The following is a 21,091-nucleotide window of genomic DNA, read 5'->3' on the forward strand; positions in this document are numbered from 1 at the left end:
GCGGCTCCGGGGGCGCGGGGCGCGGGCTGCTCCCTCCCGCGGGTGGGTGCTCGCGCCCCGCTGAGTTTCCCAGCCCGAGACACTCTCCGATGCGGTCAGCATACCTGCCACCGTCTGCGAGTTCACTGCCAGGACCAGGAGGGCACCTTTTGCAAAATTCAGTGCTCAGTCTGCTTTTTGACCTCGGCTTTAAGTTCACCGTTCTGTTTTGCCCTCGTGGGTTTGTTGTGTCAAATACCTTTTCCCTCAAAACTTGATCAGGAATTGTGACCCAGCGCCTAACTCGGCAGCAAGCCTGGCATACAGTAGGCGCTTAGTAAATATTTTTTTTTTAAAGCATGAGTCATGATACTAAGTTTGGAAAATTCTCCTGAGCTGTGCGTCGCTGTAATTTTTAAGATTTTACGGGTTCCCGAGATCAGTTTGAAAATTACAGTAATTATAAAGAGCAACAAAGAAATAGGATTTTTGCATTCCCTGTAACAATGGCCTCTGTTGGATGGTTAAATTAACTCAGAACCCGAGTTCCGTAGATGCCCTCTCTGATTTTCACAGAAAATGTTGACATTTCAGATTAAATTGTACAAAAGTAAGATTTAAGTTATTTATAAAGCTTTATTCTAATTAGTTTTTTTAGATACAAGCAGGAGACCACACTGAAGTATTCGTGAATACATTTAGAAATAAAGGTTTTTTTAAATATCATATTTTTAAAAGGGATTTATATTCATACCTAGTGAAAGAGCATGCAGGAGAAAATTAAGACAGTAAATCTCTCTCTTCACTGCCTCTCACCAGATGCAGCTGCTGCCTTGACCTCAAAATGTCTTGTAAATTTGTCTTTTAATAGTCTAGCATATCTAAAACAAAAACCTTTGGGATTAAACCACCAGCAGGGACAGCTCTTTTTAGTAGTAACAGTTCTCACAAATTGTATCCATTTCTTCTGAGTTTTTCTGAAAAATAGATAATGTAAATGGGGGTTAAGGGTTTTTTTTTCTGTAAGAACTTCACTGATATTAAGTGGAAAAGCAGGAAACAAAATTCTGATAATCAGAAAATTCCATTAATCATGACAACCCTATACTTTCTGCTTTAAACTACAGGTGTTGGTGCCTTTTCCAGGGCCCATAGCTCCTGACCCAGGGTAGCCATTCGTTAAACACTTGTGGGTTGACTGCAAGGCTCTTTCAGATAACAGTGTAATAATTTTCTGTGTTATGTGGTTTCTTCTTTTACCTATTTCCTTAGAATAAATGACTGGAAATAAGAATTTTACTGATTCAAAAGTTATGACCATTTTGCATGGTGTGTGAAAACATTGCCAGCTCGCTTTCCCAGTGACCCTTACCACTTTGCGCTACCAGTAATATTTGAGTGTACCTTTCAGAGCATCTTCTCAGACTCATATACACACACATACACACATGTACATACATATATACACACACACATACACACATATATTCAAGCTCATAACACACAGTATTTGGTAGTTATAAGCACTTTCAGATAAAGTATCTCATTTGATCTCAGTTACCCTGGAAGGTGGGCAGGGCAGACATTTTATTCCCCCTTTTGTGATGCAGCAAACTCTAGTATCTAAAATTGATGATAGTGAATGACAAAATAATTACATCTTTATAGGATCTTCTTTTTCTGCTTCTCTACCTTTGGTTTGTAGTGAAGACCCTGATTAAATCCACATCTTTTCTTAAGAATGAGATAGGCTGTTGCTCTATAAAGTAGCTATGGTTTACAAAATCTTTTCTTATTTTGTTGGTATTTGTAGGCACCTTGATCAAACCTGGTGATTTCATTAAAATGAAATAATGAAGTTCAATTTAGATGAAAGAGGCAAAAATATTGGTTAAGTGTAAGTAAATAGTCAGGTTTTAGCAAGGTTAGAATATTGTCACCTTGCTATGGGAAAGATTTGGAAATTTTTGGAGGTGTTTTTGTAGCCCTTTGAATTAAAAGTTACTATTTAAAACTTCTGAATATGTTGCAGAGTCTTCATAAACTATTGAGATTAAAACTGTTGGTGAGAGTGGATAGGAATGATTTGTATAATAATCTGCATATTTTTCATATCTGTCAGTAACCAATAATAGAAATGAGAACTCAGAATCATAAGGTAAAAAATATTTAACCTCCAGAAAATATTTTCACATGAAAACTGGAAAAAAATTATCTTTTAAAACATGGCAACAAGAAAATATTAATTCCTAGTTTATTACTAATCCTGATGCTTCTCTAAATTTGCTGATCAAGGACCTCAAATAATTTAATCAGTCTTTAATTTTTCCAATTAGGAAGCCTTGGAAACTTCAAAATTAATGATAAATAGATCGTTGGAAATTCTTGGGGTATATTTGCAAGTGGCACCATTTATATCAAAAGTGGGTCCAATATTGCTTTTATATATTACTTTTCCCATTTGCTTACAGTTCTCTAAATAAAAGCAGTACAGAAAAGTTAGGGAAGGAGAGACAGGTATTTCGAGGCTTTGGAAATATTCAGTTCCTCTCTTTAACTACACTCTCCCTTTCTGTTATGATGTCAGATACCAAATAGTGTTCAGTAAACAGAAATTCTCTTTAACAACACTTTTTAGGGACACCTTATGTCAAAGAACAGCTGCCTAAATATTGCATGGTTTTATATCAATAAATTCTTCCAGGATCTTTTATGTAAATCTAAACTATTTTGCTTTTTGTTTTTAATAGGATATTTCTGCATCTTGAAGATAAAGCAAAACTCTCTTTTGGAATAAATGGATTTTTGTCACTTTCTGTGAACTAAAGCGATTCAATGTCTCTTTTGGTAAGTTTTTCTAACATGGATCTAATTTTGTACCATCAGAGTACTTAGACATTATCTGCAAAGCCAGAATAAAAGGTATATTCTATATTACTGGTTGTATAGTTTTACCCTCTGAGATGTTATTTTGACCAGAATGACTTCTGGGTCATAAAAAATGAGTTAATTTCTTACTGATTTTTGTTTCTTTGATAAAGAGCTTCTCTATACTTTTCTGATATACTCATTATTCTGTCCTTTTGTCCTGTACCCACTTTTCTCATATATATGCTGTACTAAGATATGCCTCTCCCATCCAGTTAAACTTAGCCTTTTAATCTCTCAAAAATCACATTTATTAATGTGTATCTAACTAAATACAAGCTAAAATCCCCGTGACTAAATAAACCATCAGACAAAAAACATTTGGATCACTGTATAAAATGATGTAAAGATGCCAACTCGTTTTTTGTTTATATTAGATCCATAGTATCTATTTTGGATTAAGTCTTTTTAGGACTTTCACTGTATATTATATAGACTATAATACAATATTGAATATTTGAATTTTTAAGTCAGTGATCTTTTAAAAAGTGGTAGGTACATTTGTATGATGATTTGTAGTTTATAAATAGTTTAATATATTATAGCTCTTTCAGCCTTTAAAATTGTGATTGGCAGAATAGATGTTATGATCCTCATTTTGAGACTGGCCCAAGATTGCAAAGATTTAGAGCCAGAGCTCAAATTCATGTCTGCCAAACCACTCCATCATTTGCCAAGTCTGAGAGCAGAGCTATGAAACTAGGAAACTGTATTGTTAGTTATATGGAAAATACAGACTGCATTTACTTTATATTTAAAGTAAAGCTTTTCTACTTAAAAGGAGAACTAAATATCAGGAAAATATATGGAAGTGAAATACCTACCTCATTTTTTAAAGGAGAGATCAGCAAACTTTTTCTGTAAAGGGTCAGATAGTATTTGTGTGCTCTGCTGAATTACTCTTCTGTTGTTAATAGTGTAAAAGCAAGCCATCAGCAGTAAGTAAAAGAATGAAAATGAACCTGTCTGTATTCCAGTAAAACTTGATTCCTGAAACAGGTGGTGGATCAGATGTGGCTTGTGGACAGTTTGCTGACCCCTGCTCTAAAAGATTACTTAAGAGTAACAATTTAATATCAGTTTATAAGTTGGAAGAGATGTGAAAGGGCATTTGGTAGATGAAGATCATGAGATTCAGAGGGCTGTGTGGTTGCCCAGTGTTCCCAATTTTTGGAAAAAAGTGTGTCTTACTAAATCTGTTATCCCATAATTATGGATTTTGTAAAAAATAATAGAATATGATAATGTTGATACATATTAGCTCAATTTAATTTTACTTTAAATTATATTCTTCCTGCAATGATGCAATATTTAGTATCCCTTGAGTCAAAATTTTAATGTTTTTTCCTAAATGAGATCTTTGTACAACTTGAGATGAAATTAATATTTTTATTTAAAATGTATTCCTCCCCATTCCTGTTTTCCCCTCTATTTGAGAGCTAAGGAATTGTGTTTTCAAAGGAAGCAGCATAAATAAAGTATTTTCCATAGGGTACAACTTCTTTTCACTTAGTTTTTGTGGTAATGTGTAAAAAAGTTATATTAAAAATACATAGTTTTTTCATTCAAAAATATTTTACGGGAGGTTTCTTCTGGATGGTTTTAAATCATTGTGCTGCCTAAGAATGCACAATGGTATTAATAATCATTGTGAAAAATTCAGGGTAAATATTGCAAAAATATGTGAATACCAAATGTAATATATAAATGACCTAACATGGTTATTTTTAATATGAGCAACAGCGATAAGTATCTTCAAAATTGTTTTACTGTCAATTTCATTCACTCTAGACAAGCCAGTAGAAAATTTGCAAAGGAAATGACTCTACACTTACCTTGTCATTGTTAGCTTCAGTTTTTCTGGGTGAGTTTTATAAAACGGGAAATATGTATCAAATTGTGACAAGAATTATAAAGTACACTGACTGTAGGAATTTAGTTTAAAATATTCAGTAATTTAGGCTAATTGAGAAAATGACTTATTTTTCCTGGGAAATTCTGGCATATTTTAAAAGAAAGGAAGTTTCATTACTTTTAAGTAATCAACTACAAAGTGTTAAGTAGACATGAATGGGCTTTTGTCTTTAATGACTTATTTGATATAGTATCACTTAGTGCTATAATAGATAATTCATATAAAAATGAGTGTCCATGAAGTACTTGAAAATAATTTATTACAAAAGTGTCTTTCAATTTCTTTATATTTTTCGTTTGACATACCTTCCTAAATAAAATACGATCAGCTTCACTCTGCTAATTGATAATGAATAAGTCACATGAAGATATTACATTTCTTTACTGGCAATATGTGATAGTAGGATCATTGGTTGAAATTCAGGAATATGTAAATTGTGATAATGGAACTAAGTCTCTATTTGCTTTGAGCTGAAGTTAAAGATGTTTACCACTTTAAGAAACAGAATTGTGGCGCAGCGGATGAGCTCTGGGTTGCGAAGCTGCCCGCAGCCTCTGCAGCGCGCTGGGCCAGGGTCCCACAAGGCTCGCAGACCTTTCCTGCCCCGACCACTGCACCCCTCAGCAGTGTATTTCATCAGTCTGCCTGTTCTGTTCCCCCCTCTGGCTCTGGTGAATTCTCTCACCCTCCCACGCTTCTGACTGTACCCAGTGCTTGTATAAATAAATAAATGAATTTAAAAAAAAAAACCCAAAAACCAGAATTGGTTGGGCCTTCCCTGGTGGCGCAGCAGTTGAGCGCTGGGCTGCTAAGCATCCTCTGCAGCGCAGGTTCCATCCCTGGCCACCAGCGAGGTTCCCACATGGCGTGACAGACCTTTCCTGCCGTGACCACTGCTCCCCTCAGTAGTGTATTTCTTTAATCTGCCTGTTCTGTTCCCCACTCTGGCTCTGGTGAATTCTCTCACCCTCCCGCTCTTCTGACTGTAGCCAGTGCTTGTATAAATAAATAAATAAATCTTTAAAAAAAAAATACAATTGGTTCCAAATACACTCAGTGTGTGGTTTAATGTAGATGAACATGGTTTGTACACATAAAATCTGAAGATCAAAAAAATAAAAATGACTGTAAGAGAAGAACAGAATAATCTTTAGCTTTATTTAGAATAAAACCACAAAGATAATGAAAAGCTTAAAAATTAAGACCAGCAATAAAAATGATTTGATATTATGGCATTCAGAGATAAGAGGACAAGGATCAGAGGACAAATGTAAAATTGTAACAGGTAAGAAATTTGTCTTCTGCATGCCCTGCTATCTCCCCCTTCCTACTGACTACCATAACACGATAGCTCCTGACATCAATTCCAGGTTCCTGCATTGTGCCCTCTTCTCTCTGTTCCATGCCAGTCACCAGACCCTGGTCTTTCTACACATAACCCCAGCTTATTTTGTGACTCATTTTTCACTTATTTAATGCAATTCTGTATTTCCAGGATTGTTTCTGCACTTCAAGAACACAAGTTGAATCACTCAGACCTGAAAAACAGTCTGAATCCAGTATTCATCAATACTTGGTAAGAAAATGGTTAAATACTCTTAATATTCCTCACTTACCTTCTGTTAACACCATTCACTCCTGGTACTCCTAGATCTCTTTTTATTTGTGGTGTCTTTTACTGTTTCTTCTTGTACTCTGGTTATTCTCCAAAAGGCTATAACTAGCATCTTCTATTCTTCCTAAACAGGCTCTCCCTGAGCATTCTCATCTATTCCTCTTGACTTCAGTTGCTCAGATATCAGATTGTCCTAGAGCTGCTCAGGTTTTTCTTTAGCTCATGAGAAGATCCTGCCATCAAATAGGACTAATACTCAGATTTTCACCTGCAATTCCAAACTCTCTCCTGGATACCAATCTCCAAAGATTCTCCTGTAGAGAATCTTCTGATTAGAATATTCAAAGATATCTCTACTTAATTTGAGTAAAACCTAAATGTTCTTTGAAATTTTACCTGCATTTGTGTTTCCTACTTTGGTTAAAGGAATGCTGTCCACTTAGTCATCCTAACTAGAAACTTTGCAGTTATCCTCACAGTGCCTCTACCTCAGCCCCCACATCTTGTTCTACACCAAGTCTCATGAATCTGTCTCTGGAATGCCCTTGAGTCCATCCTTTCCTACACCTAATCATTGCTACTATTCAAGTCTCATCCTCTTTCACCTGGACTGTTGCAGGTTGACATACTACCTCTAGTTTCATGGACACACACCTCTCAGATCAGTATTCAACACTCTTACCCTTACAGACCCATTTGTATCACTTTCAAGCTTTTAAACTTCCTTTTGGTTCCTAAAACCTAGGGGGGAAAGCTTCAGCATGTATCTTAGCGTGGTATAAGGACTCTTAACAGTATAATAAAACATGTCTAATTTTTGAGTTTTATTTCTTGCTACAGTCTTAGTATATATTCTTCTCTCTGCTTTTCAAATACCCTTTCCTGCCTCTAAAGTTCCTTCTCATCTTTAAAGACTTGGCTGAAATGCTGTATATATGAAGGCTTTGCTCTTGTACCTTTTATTACATTATGCTCCTATATATCTTAGACATTCCTATAAAATAGCGTTTACTGTATCTCACAATGATTGATGTGTGACTCTGTAGCTATTAGAATATAGGTATCCTTTCTTTTATATCTTTGTCTTCCTTGGGTAATGCCTGCCTAAATAAATAAACATGCTTGAGAATAAATATTTCTTTGGGTCTTTTCTCCACTTAATCCTTACTTTCTACCCCAATTCTCAACTCTAAGATGGAATCTGCTTTGCAAATGTCCTGTTTCTTATTTAAAAAAAAAGGTAATCCCAGTTTAAATCCTGTTTATAATTTATTCCCATCCTATCTTCATTTGTCTTGAAATTTAACTTTTTATTAATCAAAACTCTAAAGTATTCCAGTTTACCTTCCCCTTTATATAATAGGATGTAATATCCAGCTCTAATTTTTATTCAGGTGTTTCCTTCAGGTTGAGGTGGTGTTCACAGAATAAAAGCTTATGTTGTTGGGCCTCGCTGGTGGCGCAAGGGGTTAATCCTCAGCACTATCAAGCTATAAGCAGACACTGCAGCATGAGTTCGATCCCCCGGCCAGAGAGCTAACCCATATGGCACAGCAGACCTCTCCTGTTTCGTCTGCTGCTCCTCTCAGCAGTGTATTTCAGTAGATCCTCCTGTTCTGCTCTCCACTCAGTCTCTTGTGAATCCTCTCACCCCCCACACCTCTGGCCTAGCCCCCAGCTCTTGTAAGCATAAATAAAAGAAATCTTAAAAATAACCCAAAAACTTCTGTTGTTGTCGTCTTGCTGTTGCCGAGAGAGGCTTAGAACTCAAGAAACTTCCACAGGTGCTTCCTTTTTGGAATTTCATTTGTATTATGGTAAAATACAAATACCATAAAATTTACTCTTCTAATCATTTTTAAGTGTACAGTTCAGTAGTATCAAATACATTCATAAAATTGTGTGACCATCATCACCGTCCATCTCCATGATTCTTTCCATCATGTAAAATTGAAACTCTGTCTCCATTAAACAGTAACACCCCTTCTTTGCCCTTCCCCATCCCCTACTCTGTCTCCATGATTTTGACTACTCTAAGTACTTCATATAAGTAGTATCATGCTGTATTTGTCTTTTTGTAAATGGATTATTTCACTTAGCATAATATCCTCAAAGTTCATCTGTTTTGTAACATATCACAGAATTTCCTGTTTCAGAGTGAATACCACCCCATTGTTTGTATATACCATGTTTCATATATGCATTCATCTGTTGATGGAATCTTGGATTATTTCCATATTATAACTATTGTGAATATTATAGCTGTGAACATGGATGTATAAATATATCTTCAAGACCCTGCTTTCAATTATTTTGGGTGTATAGCAAGTGGAATTGCTGGATCATATGGTAATTCTATTTTTAATTTTTTGAGGAACCATCATACTGTTATCCACAGCTGCTGTGCTATTTCACATTCCCACCCACATTGCACAGGGTTTCAGTTTCTCCAGATCCTTGCCAACACTTGTTATTTTCTGTTTTTTGATAGTTACCATCCTAATGTGTGATATCTTACTGTAGATATGATTTTCGTTTTCCAAACAATTAGTGATCTGGGGGCATCTTTTTCATGTGCTTATTGACCATTTGTGTGTCTTTGGAGAAATGTCTTTTGCCCATATTTGAATTGGGTTGTTCATTTTGTTGTTAACTTTTCAGAGTTCTCTATATATTCTGGTTATTAGTCTGTCATCAGATATATGATTTGGCAAATATTTTCTCCCATTCTGTATGTTGCCTTTTTACTCTATGGATGGTGTCTTTTGGTGTGCAAAAATTTTAAATTTTCATGAAGTCTAATTTATTTTTTCTTTTGTTACCTGTGCCCTTAGTGTCATCTGCAAGAAATCATTGCCAAATACAATGCTATTAAACTTCTTTGTCCTTTGTCTTCTCCCAAGAATTTTACTGTATTAGGTCTTAATATTTAGTGCTTTGATCCATTCTGACTTAATTTTTGTATATGGCTTTAGGAAAGGGTCCAACTTCATACTTTTGCATGTGGGTATTCCATTTTCCCACATCATTTGTTGCAAAGGACAAGGGGCTGATGAGAGGAGGCAATCTGATGCCAGACCTGAAATCTGCCTCCTGTGGCCTCAGTCTGTTGACTTCAGCTCTGCTCTTTGAACAGTTCTATTTACCCTTCAGCATTAGTCTTCTAGTTATTTGAAAATGATCTCTCTTTATATTCTTAATATTTTCTTTTTCACATTAAATATTCCTAATTCCTTTATTGTTGCAGGACTCCTAGCAACGTGGCTGACCTTCTCTGGGAATCCAGTCTGCAGTGTGCCACTGTAGCTTTGTGTCCCAGTTGTGCATGGCACTCCAGATATTGATAAATCATTGTAGAATATAGTGAGACTCTTCTCTCCTTCAGTCTGCTCGAATTACTTTTGTAAATGCCATCTCCATTAGATTGAAACCTCCAGGTTGTAAAGCTGGTGTCCTCAGTGTTGTATTTAGACTGTTGACCTTTTTAAACTTAAATGTGACATTTTACATTTATTTCTGTAAAATTGTACTGGCCTGGGCCTGTTCTTTCGGTTGGTCAAGATGATTTTGAATTCTGACTTGTTCTTTAAGAATTATCTATGTCTAGTAATGCATGATCCATACTTTTAAATAAGCAGATTTTTGCATTTTTAGAAAGTTGTTAAAATGCTTAACAAATAGTGAAGGGAGGTTTACTCTTGGTAAACCTATGCTGTTGTCTTGTTATTACCTTGCTATTAAGTGTTCATAATTTACTAATTTAATAATTTGATATTAGACTTTGCTGGGTGGCTGCGACAAACTTGCTCCTTTGAGGTTTTTCCCTTTCTGAAAATTAGGTCAGTGTGTGGCTGTTTCCATTATGGTTTCTTGTCTGAGTTCTACTATATCTGCAAACTTAATATCCTAGATATAGGTGTGTTCTGGAGTTTTGAACCTATTTTAACAACCAGTTTTGGGTGTCAGCCACTTTTATAACACATGTCCTCCTTTTAAGTTTAAAGACTTTCTCTAAAGTAAGAGATAGAAACAAAATGAGGTTGATTAGCTTGCTTTTACTCCATCATCTGGTAATATCATGCAATTTTTTTCAAGCAGTCAACTGGAAGGCTCAATTTATTCTGGACTCTAGCCTTCATCACAGATCTATAGGTTATAACTTCAAGTTAAGAAAATTGCTATGTGTTCTTCTTTCTATTTCTTACAAATATATAGTCTTTAAATCATAGTTTATTTGAAGACAACCTGTTTTAAAGAAATTAAATTGATTTGTATAGATTTCTTTTTTTCTTCATTGGAATTATTTCTAATTATGTGGAATTTCTTTTTTACAGTCTATCATCATTTTTTAAAATAATATCCACCTTTATTCCTCTTTAACTATGAGCTTATAATTATATTTTTTCTGCTACCTTAAAAGCATCAAGGATAGGGCCTCCCCTGGTGGCACAGGCAGTTGAGCGCCGTGCTGTGAAGCTGTCCGCAGCCTCTGCAGTGCCAGTTTGATCCCGGCAGGCCGGCGAGGGTCCCATATGGCATGGCAGACCTCTCCTGTCGCGCCCGCTGCTCCCCTCAGCAGTGTATTTCATAAGTCTGCCTGTTCTGTTCCCCGCTCTTTCTCTGGTGAATCCTCTTACCTTCCCATGCATCTGGCCTGTACCCTGGTTCTTGTATAAATAAATCTTTAAAAAAAAAAAAAAGGCATCAAGGATATAAAAATAGTTTGCATAATTCCTAGTACATAGTAATGTCATTTCTAACCCCCTTCTTTCTCGAAGGCAGTAACAAGATTCTTACCACCTGCTAGTGCCTGTAAAAGCTCCTACGTGTCTTGGAGTACTGGTATCCTTTGGGAGAGCCTTACAGCTATCATATGACACCAGGGATGTGACCTCTTCTTTCTGTATGCATGTTATTTCACTGCCACTGGGATCTGGCACAAACCTCAGCTCTGACTTAACATCCTCCTGTGAGACCCCATATTAACACAGTTAAATTAACTCAGGAGGTCTGAGGTCTGTACCTACTCTCCTATCTCTTATGGTTTGTTTTTATTTTCAATCACATTCTGATTCATTTAATCATGTGAAAAATTGCTTCAGCAATTTTAATAGGCTGTACTGTGGAAGTTTTCCATGACTGTCAACACCACCACTAGCTAGCAAGCATCGTATGTGTAATAGATACAACTGACAAGTACTTGAGGCAAGAACTTGGCATAGAATGTCCTTCACAGGTCTCTGCATCTCTTCCCTTGATATATATATTAGATGCCCTGAAGAATTTACTAGAAATTATGCTGGAAAGTACTCATCACTACCTATAAATCTGCTTTTCCTGCCCTTTTCCCCTTTATAGGCTGATAGCTTTCTAACATCAATTATAAACTTTTTTTAGATTTTAAAAGTCTCTTAAAGCTAACATTTAATGCCTTCCTAATGAGCACTTGTATGTTTGAAAATATCAGTATTTCACTTTGAGTTGGGGAACCCAAAAAGTTTATACCTATTTTGCTTTCATCTTTTTAAAACAATGCAGGTTGATGAGCCAAACCTTTCTTGGCTGCCTTCATCCACAACAGCCAGTGAAGTGATTTGTTCCACCAATGTTTCTCACTATGAGCTCCAAGTGGAAATAGGTAACAATCCTGGATTTCACATAATTGACCCTTTATTGTGAGAAATGAAATTGTTGACAAAAGATTATTTTATAGGCATGTCTTTTTTCTGATGTCACCTACAGAATAAAGCAAGATGTTAATTATGTCAGCCAAATGGAAATACTAATTATGTCTATCCTAAAATAGTTTCCCAATTTTTAAGGTTAAAACTTTACTTTTTCATGAAGTGTGACCAGAGGAAGAAGATATTGAATAACCTAAATATTAGTTTCTTTGTGTCTCTATTATCAGAGGCTTCTCATTTTACGGCTATAATCTATACTGGGTATGAATTAAGCAAATCACATAAATATTTTTAGTCACAGTCCTTTAACCAAATTACTTTCTTTTAAATTGATCCTTACAAATGTGAAATATTTGCTCTGACTATTCAGAAACATCAGTTAAACACTCTATTAGGTGTGAGGGTTATAAAGCCATATATAATACTTGAGGAATAATCCTCTGAGAAGGTGAACACATAAGGAAGCTTTGTTTAATGTATTAGAGGCCCCTGTAGTGGAGGTGTGTGCTGAGTGTCATGGGAAGAAAGAAGATGGCACATATAACTAACCACCTCTGGGTCAAGATAGCAAAAAGAACATGTACTAAAGAATGAAGAAAAATTTACTAAATGTTCCAATCTGCATTTTATTATAAACAAGAGGAAATAATTTAAGAAAAAAGGACTCTTTTGAACATTAATTGATAAGTCACAGAATTATCATCAATTATCAATTATCAATTTTTTCCCTTTGGTTGCTAACACAAGTTTTACCTCTGGTTATAGGAAGAGGATTTGACAACTTGACTTCTGTCCATCTTGCACGGCATACCCCTACAGGAACCCTGGTGACGATCAAAATTACAAATTTGGAAAACTGCACTGAAGAACGCCTGAAAGCTTTACAGGTAACAGTATTAAAAATATATACATTTATTGTGATGTCTATCAGAGGAGAGTATATACGTAAGAATTCCCCATCCCCAAATTAATAGTTCTTTCTATTAGAGAAAGTTAGGTTTCTTCTAATTAAGAAGGAATTATGGAATTGGAAAGAATACTTGGAAGCAGATCTGTAAAAGAACAAACATATTCAAACTTTGGTAACTAAATCCTCTCAAATGTTTATCATACTCAATATGCAGGTCTAGAGATTTATAACACTCCGGTCTCAATAATCATATTGGGAAATGAAAAAAAATAGGAAAAAGCAAAGTTTTCTTTTCATCCAGTTAAATAAAATTAACTTCTGAATTGATAAATTTTAACAGAATTGCATTGCAGATATATTATTAACTACTTTCATTGCCACTAATCATTTTTTATAAAAAATAGGTAAGGATTTTTTTTATTGCCCTAATTTTTAAAATATTTATATGTGCAAATGTACATTGCACAGAAAAAAGATTGGAAGAAATAATACCAAAATGCTAAGAGTGCTTCTTTCTGTGATACAGGATTAGAAGTGACTTTAATCTTTATTTTTAATTTTTAAATGTTTAATAAAAATATAATTATTTAAGAATATGACTTTTGGAAGCAGATTACCTAAGGTTACATCACACTTCCACTTATATATTAATATGTGCTCTTGGGCAAGCTTTCTAATTTATTTCTAATAAATGAAGTGAGAATCATAGTATCATATACTTGCTGCAGTGGTTATGAGTTGTAAAAAGATGGCACTATTGAGTACTTACCTCTGAAAAGCCCCATTGAGTGTTAGCTGCCCACTGCTGCTCTTATCTGCATCATAAGAAGGGAAAACATTGCTTTTAAATATCTTGTCTTTTGTGTGTCTGTCCCAGAAAGCAGTGATTCTGTCCCACTTTTTCCGGCATCCCAATATTACAACCTACTGGACAGTTTTTACTGTTGGCAGCTGGCTTTGGGTTATTTCTCCATTCATGGCCTATGGTAAGAAAACTCATTTTAGACAAAATATGAATAGGATCTTAGATTTAGAGTTCATGTCTTTCAATTATAAATTTGATGATAAGCTCTAGATTTTATGATATATTTTTACTGGTTAATGTTGATTTTGGTCTTCTGAAAAATGTAGAATGAATGTGATCTCTGAAACCACCACTGCTTCACCAAGAAGTCCATTGCTTTGCACAAGCTGCTTGTCCCTTCACTTTCTGCCTCTCTCTCTCAATGAAGAGCTGCTATTATCTTCCAGGCAGAAGTAGTTTTTCCACCTATGCACAGCATCCCTGTCCCTGCTTCACTACATCCTAAAGTTATTTCAATATGTTGTAAACATTTACATGTACCTGTCTCTTGTACTTGACTTGAGCTTCTTGAGGGCAGGGGTCATAAATATATTTTTCATTTTGGTGTCCCCAGGTGCTCACATTGTACCTAGTACAAAGTAGTATTCAGTAACTCTGTTGAATAAATAAATGAATGTATTCTAGAGCTTTGATATTTAGGACAACGTTTGTGAATTGCCTTTGGATTGTGTGTGTGTGTGTGTAGAGTTGTGTTTTTTCAGTAATATTGAGAATTGTTCATTTTCTTAATATCTAGAGTATCATTAGAAGAAAAAATTTTTAAAGATTTATTTATGCATATAAGAGCTGGGGTGTAGGCCAGAGGTGGGGGGCGAGGTGGTGCTGAGAGGATTCACCAGAGACAGAGTGGGGAGCAGAACAGGAGGATCTACTGAAATACACAGCTGAGGGGAGCAGCAGGTGAGACAGAGGAAGTCTCCTGTGCCATGTGGGTAGCTCCCTGGCCGGGGATTGAACTGGTACTGCAGTGGCTGCCGATAGCTTCATAGTGCTGAGACTTAACCCCTTGTGCCACCAGGGAGGCCTCATTCGAAGAAATTTTTTAAAAGACTTTTGCATAGATAATTGGTTAAACTCTAAAAAGCAGCAGATGTGTGAGTATGTGTATGTTTATTGTTAAAAGAACACTTAAGACACAGAAGCAAAATCACTCTCAATGTTCACTTAAAGATCTCAGGGATTTCTTTCAGGTTCAGCCAGTCAACTCTTAAGAACTTATTTTCCTGAAGGAATGAGTGAAACTTTAATAAGAAACATTCTCTTTGGAGCAGTGAGAGGGCTGAACTATCTGCACCAAAATGGCTGTATTCACAGGTATTTTCTTATTTGTATTTTGCAAAAAAAGAAGAAATCTTTAAAGAAAGAGCTCTTGAGTGTTAGAAAGGAGAATTAGGAAACTTGTAAATGAAAGTTGGGGGAGGATGTTACATTAGATAGTTGCAGTAAATGCTTTTATTTTTTGTTCATTCACCAAAACTGTTGGGCTACCTCTTCTGTGCCCAGTGCTGTACTTAGTGCTGGGTTGGAGTACCTGCCCATGTGTTGCTCAGGTCTCAGTCTAGCAAGGGAGGTAAAAACGAGTCAATTTGGTATAAAAACTATAGGGCCTCCTGTTTCATTTGCTTAAGCAAATAAGGAACTTCTTTATCTGCTTTTCAGCTTTATCTCATATTTATATCATGTACAAATTGTAACTAGACATTTTTTTGAATTCTTAAATATTTTGTAGCACCTTGAGATTGTAATACTAAATTATCTGTTCCACTATTTCCAAACTGTAGATCCTGAAGTAGTTGGCTAACTTAAAAACAGCACTGTTCTAAGATTCATTGGGGCTTTTTTTTCCTTTTTAATTACTTTACTTTTAGATAATCTTGTTTTCTTATTCATTTCCATTTCCTTAAACCTTTTTATTTTACTGTTGTTTTTTTAGCAGCATTCCTCTTAATTGAAGATTTCTAACAAATTATTCTAATTAACCAAGGTTTAATTATAATTTACCTGACTACTGGTTATTCTACTCTATTAGTTTCTTCAATGTTTTGGATGGAAAAACAATGTTATTTTATAATTTGGCAATAAAGGGAACTTTTAATATAAGACATAGCTTTATAAATAGTAACATACAATGAAACTTTCATTGGATGATACTGCATTTAACTTTTAAATTATAATTTTTTTGGAAGAGTTTGTGAAGGATAGGCACTAATTCATCTCTGAATGTTTGGTAGAATTCATTTGTAAATCCATCGGGGAGGGATTGGGGTCAGAATGGGGGGGTTGCAATTGTATGGGGAATATAAAAATAAAATTTATTATTTAAAAAAAAAAAGATGTGATACATATACACCATGGAATATTACTCAGCATTCAAAAAAGATACCCATGCAATTTGCAGCAACAGGGATGGAGCTGGAAGGGATCATGCTCAGTGAAATAAGCCAGAAAGAAAAAGAAAAATACCGGATGGTCTCACTCATAGCAGGAATCTAGAAAACCTAAATAAGGGACCAGGAAAAAGAACAGCTATAAGAAAGAAAAAATCAAAATCAGCAAACAACTATGAACCAGAGACACACTATGGGGGGCAGGAAAAGGAGGGATTAGGGTGAAAATAAGGGGGTTGCAATTGTATGGGGAATATAAAAATAAAATCAAAAAATATTTAAAAAATAAATAAATTATAATTTTATGCATCAAATATTAGTGAATTTTTAGATTTCTCCTTAGGTGTTTTACAACAGCATAATAAAATAGTGATATTCATCATTTGATTCCATTCCTAATTTGAAAAAAAATCTTCACTTTTAAACATGTAGTTTTATGTTATATTTTCTCTTATTCTAATCTGTGTTAAATAACGGAAAAGATTCCTTAATTCCCTGAATGTTTCATATGTGTATGTATACATAAGAGTGTGCTGCTGTTTATAAAGTGCATTTCATTTCCAAGAGAATATATAGATTTGTTTTGACCAGATTTTTATTCTTTCTTCCACTGGCCAATTTGCTAGTATTTAGAATTGTTTTCTTTTTGTTCTAGGAGTATTAAAGCCAGCCACATCCTCATTTCTGGTGATGGCCTAGTGACCCTCTCTGGCATGTCCCATCTGCATAGTTTGGTTAAGCATGGACAGAGGCATAGGGCTGTGTTTGAGTTCCCACAGTTCAGCACGTCAGTGCAGCCGTGGCTGAGTCCAGAACTACTGAGACAGGTCAGGTGTGGCCATTGCATTGGGTTGTCTGTGTGTCTCAAGTGTCTTCCGAGTTTGACTAGAGGACATTTGTGCCCTTATATTCAGATTGGTGAATGGCCTACTGTAAGACTTCTTTTCTCTTTCTTGTCAAAATTGTGTTAAGAATTTTAAAATGTATACCAAATATTAGGTCTATCTTGATTTCTAACAAGTTTTCCCCATTATTGTTCTCCATTTTTTTAATGAAAAAAGCGTGTGTATAACTTTTTAAGTTATTTACACTAAAAGCCTTCAAATGAATTATTCTACAGGATTTACACGGCTATAACGTAAAGTCGGACATTTACAGTGTTGGGATTACAGCATGTGAATTGGCCAGTGGGCAGGTACCTTTCCAGGACATGCACCGGACTCAGGTAAATGCTCTGAAAATCCTGGAACTGCTTTCCTTTCATAAGAGCCCTTACAATCTAGATAAGTCCTAACTGCCATAGCCTGTTAGGAACTTTGTTGTTGTTTTAATAATTTGCCTGAAAAGCATTGAAGGAAATTTTCTTTTTTTTTTTTTTTAGATGCTGTTACAGAAACTGAAAGGTCCTCCTTATAGTCCTCTAGATATCAGTATTTTCCCTCAGTCAGAATCCAGAATGAAAAATTCCCGATCTGGTGTCGATTCTGGGATTGGAGAAAGTGTACTTGCCTCCAGTGGAACTCGCACAGTAAATAGTGACAGACTGCAAACGCCATCCTCAAAAACTTTCTCTCCGGCCTTCTTTAGCTTGGTACAGCTCTGTTTGCAACAAGATCCTGAGAAAAGGTAATATTGATTACTCCTGACTAGCATAAAACATGTGCTTTGTGAAGCTTTGTGGTAATTCCTTCCTGCCGAATTCAAATATTTTGTCAATCTTTTGATCGGAAGACTCTAGTCTAATCTAGAAAATGCCAGTGCTAAAAAACAAGTAGAAGTAATAGGCAAAAGGGAAGAACACTGAATTCAAAGTTAGAAGACTTTGGCTCCAGTCTCAGCTGCATCGTTTCCCAACCAAGGCACCTTGTAAAACGCAGTCTTTCTGAATATGAATTACTAGATTGATATACATTTTAGAAACATCTAAGCCCTACAAAAATGTTAGTTGCTTCTATTATAAAAATATAAATTATTATCATAAATATTATCATTACAATATATATCATATAATATATATCATACAAATATTAGTATTTTGGATTAAGGTGTATGTCATTTATCTTTTTTCAGCACCTTTAATTGCCTAGCATAGTTCCTTATAAATAGGAAATGCCCAAGGAATGTTATATTGTGGACTAATTGAAGGATATCTCTAGAATTAATTCTCAATAGTCAAGGTTGAAGCTAAGAATTAGACTTCCTTACATAGTCTTTTTCCTTTTAATTTTATAGTTTTGAGATTTATAGCAGTAAACCTAATTTCTAAGATACTTTTACACAGAAAAATTTACATTCTAATGTGAGGTTCTATTTTTTAATAACTTCTTAAAAAATTTCAGGCCATCAGCAAGCAGTTTATTGTCCCATGTTTTCTTCAAACAGGTGAGCAATTTATCTTCTGTTTTTAAATACTATTAGAAATATTCATTTCATTTTGTTGGCTTAATGGGATAGTTTGGTTGCCAAGATTTCTTAATAATAACTTTCTTTTAAAGTCAAAAACAGAAAAAAATTTTTGGTAGTTCAGTTAAAAACTTCATAAAATATTTCCATCCAACAAAACAAAATAAAAGCAGATTATCATCCTATTTTACTATATCCTCAGTTTATATTTTGATTTAGAAAATAAATTTTCTTATATTGGTTACACATGATGAAAGGACAAAATAATTCTGATAAAAACCAGTTTGCTTGTTACTTCTTCCTATTTTCATATGACCAGAATCAAAGGCATTTTTAGTGAAAATAATTTTAAACAATTAAAATCAATTTTAAACACTTTTGACATGATTTCTCTAAAACTTACTTATTGCTAGCAAAACTAATATAGTGAATTTATGTACTACAGTCTTATTTTGAGTTTCTTTAACAGATGAAAGAAGAAAGCCAGGATTCCATACTTTCACTGTTGCCTCCTGCTTATCACAAGCCATCAATATCACTGCCTCCAGGGACAGCTTGGACTGAGCCGGAATGTGATTTTCCTGATGAAAAAGACTCAGACTGGGAATTCTAGGGCTGCCATGGCCTTTTGTGTCCTATTACTTGACATTTTTTCCCTGCTGCTTTTTCTTCTGTATTGCTAGGTACAAATACTAGAATTATACTTGAAAATACAGTTGGTGCACTGGAGAATCTGTCATTTTAAAAACCACTCTGTTCAAAGGAACATGAGTTGATAGCCCTTTTGATCAGCTCAGAGTGCTATTACAATTCCAGGGAAACTTCAGAATTATTAATCGAAGTACATTTAATGTCATTAATTTCAATTTTTTCTCCCAAGCTGTGACTAACTCTTCTTCTTGATCTCTCATATAACATTTGAGCCAGTTAACTTTTTCAGCATTTTGCTGTCCTTAGGGGAATAAGCCCTCAGAGGCAGTGCTTCCAAGTTCATTATTTTCTTTCAGATTCTCTAGCCTTCTTGATCATCTACTGTTAGACCAATAGGCTGGCTATCCTGGCATCAAGTCTTCTTTTGGTAGAAGGAAAGATGTTTATACTTTCCCATTTTCTTCTGTTAATGTTTAGGGTAATATGAAACTGAGCCTCACTCACATTAAATAATTCACTTGAAATATATAGAGGTTGTAATTTGCTTTTTTTTAAGGGGCTAAAGTAACACTTTTCTACTAATGTAAATTATAGATCCTAAATTCATGCACCCCGTGGGAGCTCAATAAAGATATCTTGAATGGACTTTCTACTTTTTTTCTTTGTGTGGCTTGACAAAGCTGAAATGTAGATTCTAATTTGTTTTGCCAAGGATATCTTTTTCTCAAGCAAACAAGATTTATTTATACAACCTAGAGAATTGGAGAGAACAGTGTTTGATTCAATGGAGGCAGAAGAAGATATCCTGGCCTTTTATTTTATCCTTGCCCCTACAGGGATACAGTATATGAAACATAGAGATCTTAATGTTATTGCGTCTAGTAAAAGAGAGATGCTGTCTCAAAAAGAGTATGTAGCTTGAACTGTGGTAAATTGGTACCTACGTCAGCTGGTGGATTTTCTTAATCCTTATATTCTTTTTTTTTTAAGATTTATTTATTTATACAAGAACCGGGGATACAGGCCAGATGTGCAGGAGGGTGAGAGGATTCACCAGAGACAGAGTGGGGAACAGAACAGGCAGATTGACAAAATACACTGCTGAGGGGAGCAATGGTGAGGCAGGAGAGGTCTGTTGTGCCATGTGGGTTACTCCCTGGCCAGCCGGGATCGAAACCACGCTGCAGAGGCTGCGGATAGCTTCACAGTGTGGCGCTCAACCGCCTGTGCCACAAGGGAGGCCCAATCCTTATATTCTTATTTAGCATTACATTAAAATTGTTTAAAAGTCTTACAATTAAAAAAACCAAACTGATGAGACAAATAATATACAAATTTATAGATAATTTGAAGCATAAACCTTTTTGTGTTTATTGCCCAGCACCCCTCAAGAATAAAGGCTACTTCAGTAAGCCAGGAAGACCTGCTTAGGTATCTGAGGAGGGAGAGGAGCTGAGTACCAGTGGAGGCCCTTACATAAGCTGTAGTGGTGGGGACTATAGTTCATTCCACGTACCTCCTTCTAAATTTCTTCTCAGCACAAGATACTCACAAGACCAATCTAGAGAGGAGTTTCTCTCAAATTTGTATGGAGAGTTGCTATGTGTAGTGCAACAGGTGGATTGTGGGAGTCAGGAAACTGCTTCTCAGATCTATTGTGGATGTATTAGGGTTCTTCCGAGAAACAACCAATAGGAGACTTATTGTAAGGAATTTACTTACATGATTGTGGAGGCCGACCAGTCCCAAGATCT

At 35.3% G+C, this 21,091-nt stretch overlaps 1 protein-coding gene across 1 annotated transcript; it reads left to right on the forward strand.

Annotated features, from left to right (window-relative positions):
- Positions 1-345: 345 nt before the first annotated feature.
- Positions 346-19,299, forward strand: STRADB (STE20 related adaptor beta; the record flags this gene model as incomplete). The annotated part of the gene is made up of 11 exons (XM_084259479.1): positions 346-435; positions 6,318-6,398; positions 11,976-12,075; positions 12,887-13,008; positions 13,909-14,017; positions 15,087-15,210; positions 16,939-17,110; positions 17,404-17,508; positions 17,665-17,909; positions 18,623-18,665; positions 19,156-19,299. The coding sequence occupies 11 exons, from the start codon at positions 346-348 to the stop codon at positions 19,297-19,299; spliced, it is 1,335 nt and encodes a 444-aa protein (XP_084115605.1).
- Positions 19,300-21,091: the final 1,792 nt, after the last annotated feature.

Source organism: Talpa europaea (assembly GCF_964194135.1).
Source record: "Talpa europaea genome assembly, chromosome: 1".
Classification (NCBI taxonomy): domain Eukaryota; kingdom Metazoa; phylum Chordata; class Mammalia; order Eulipotyphla; family Talpidae; genus Talpa; species Talpa europaea.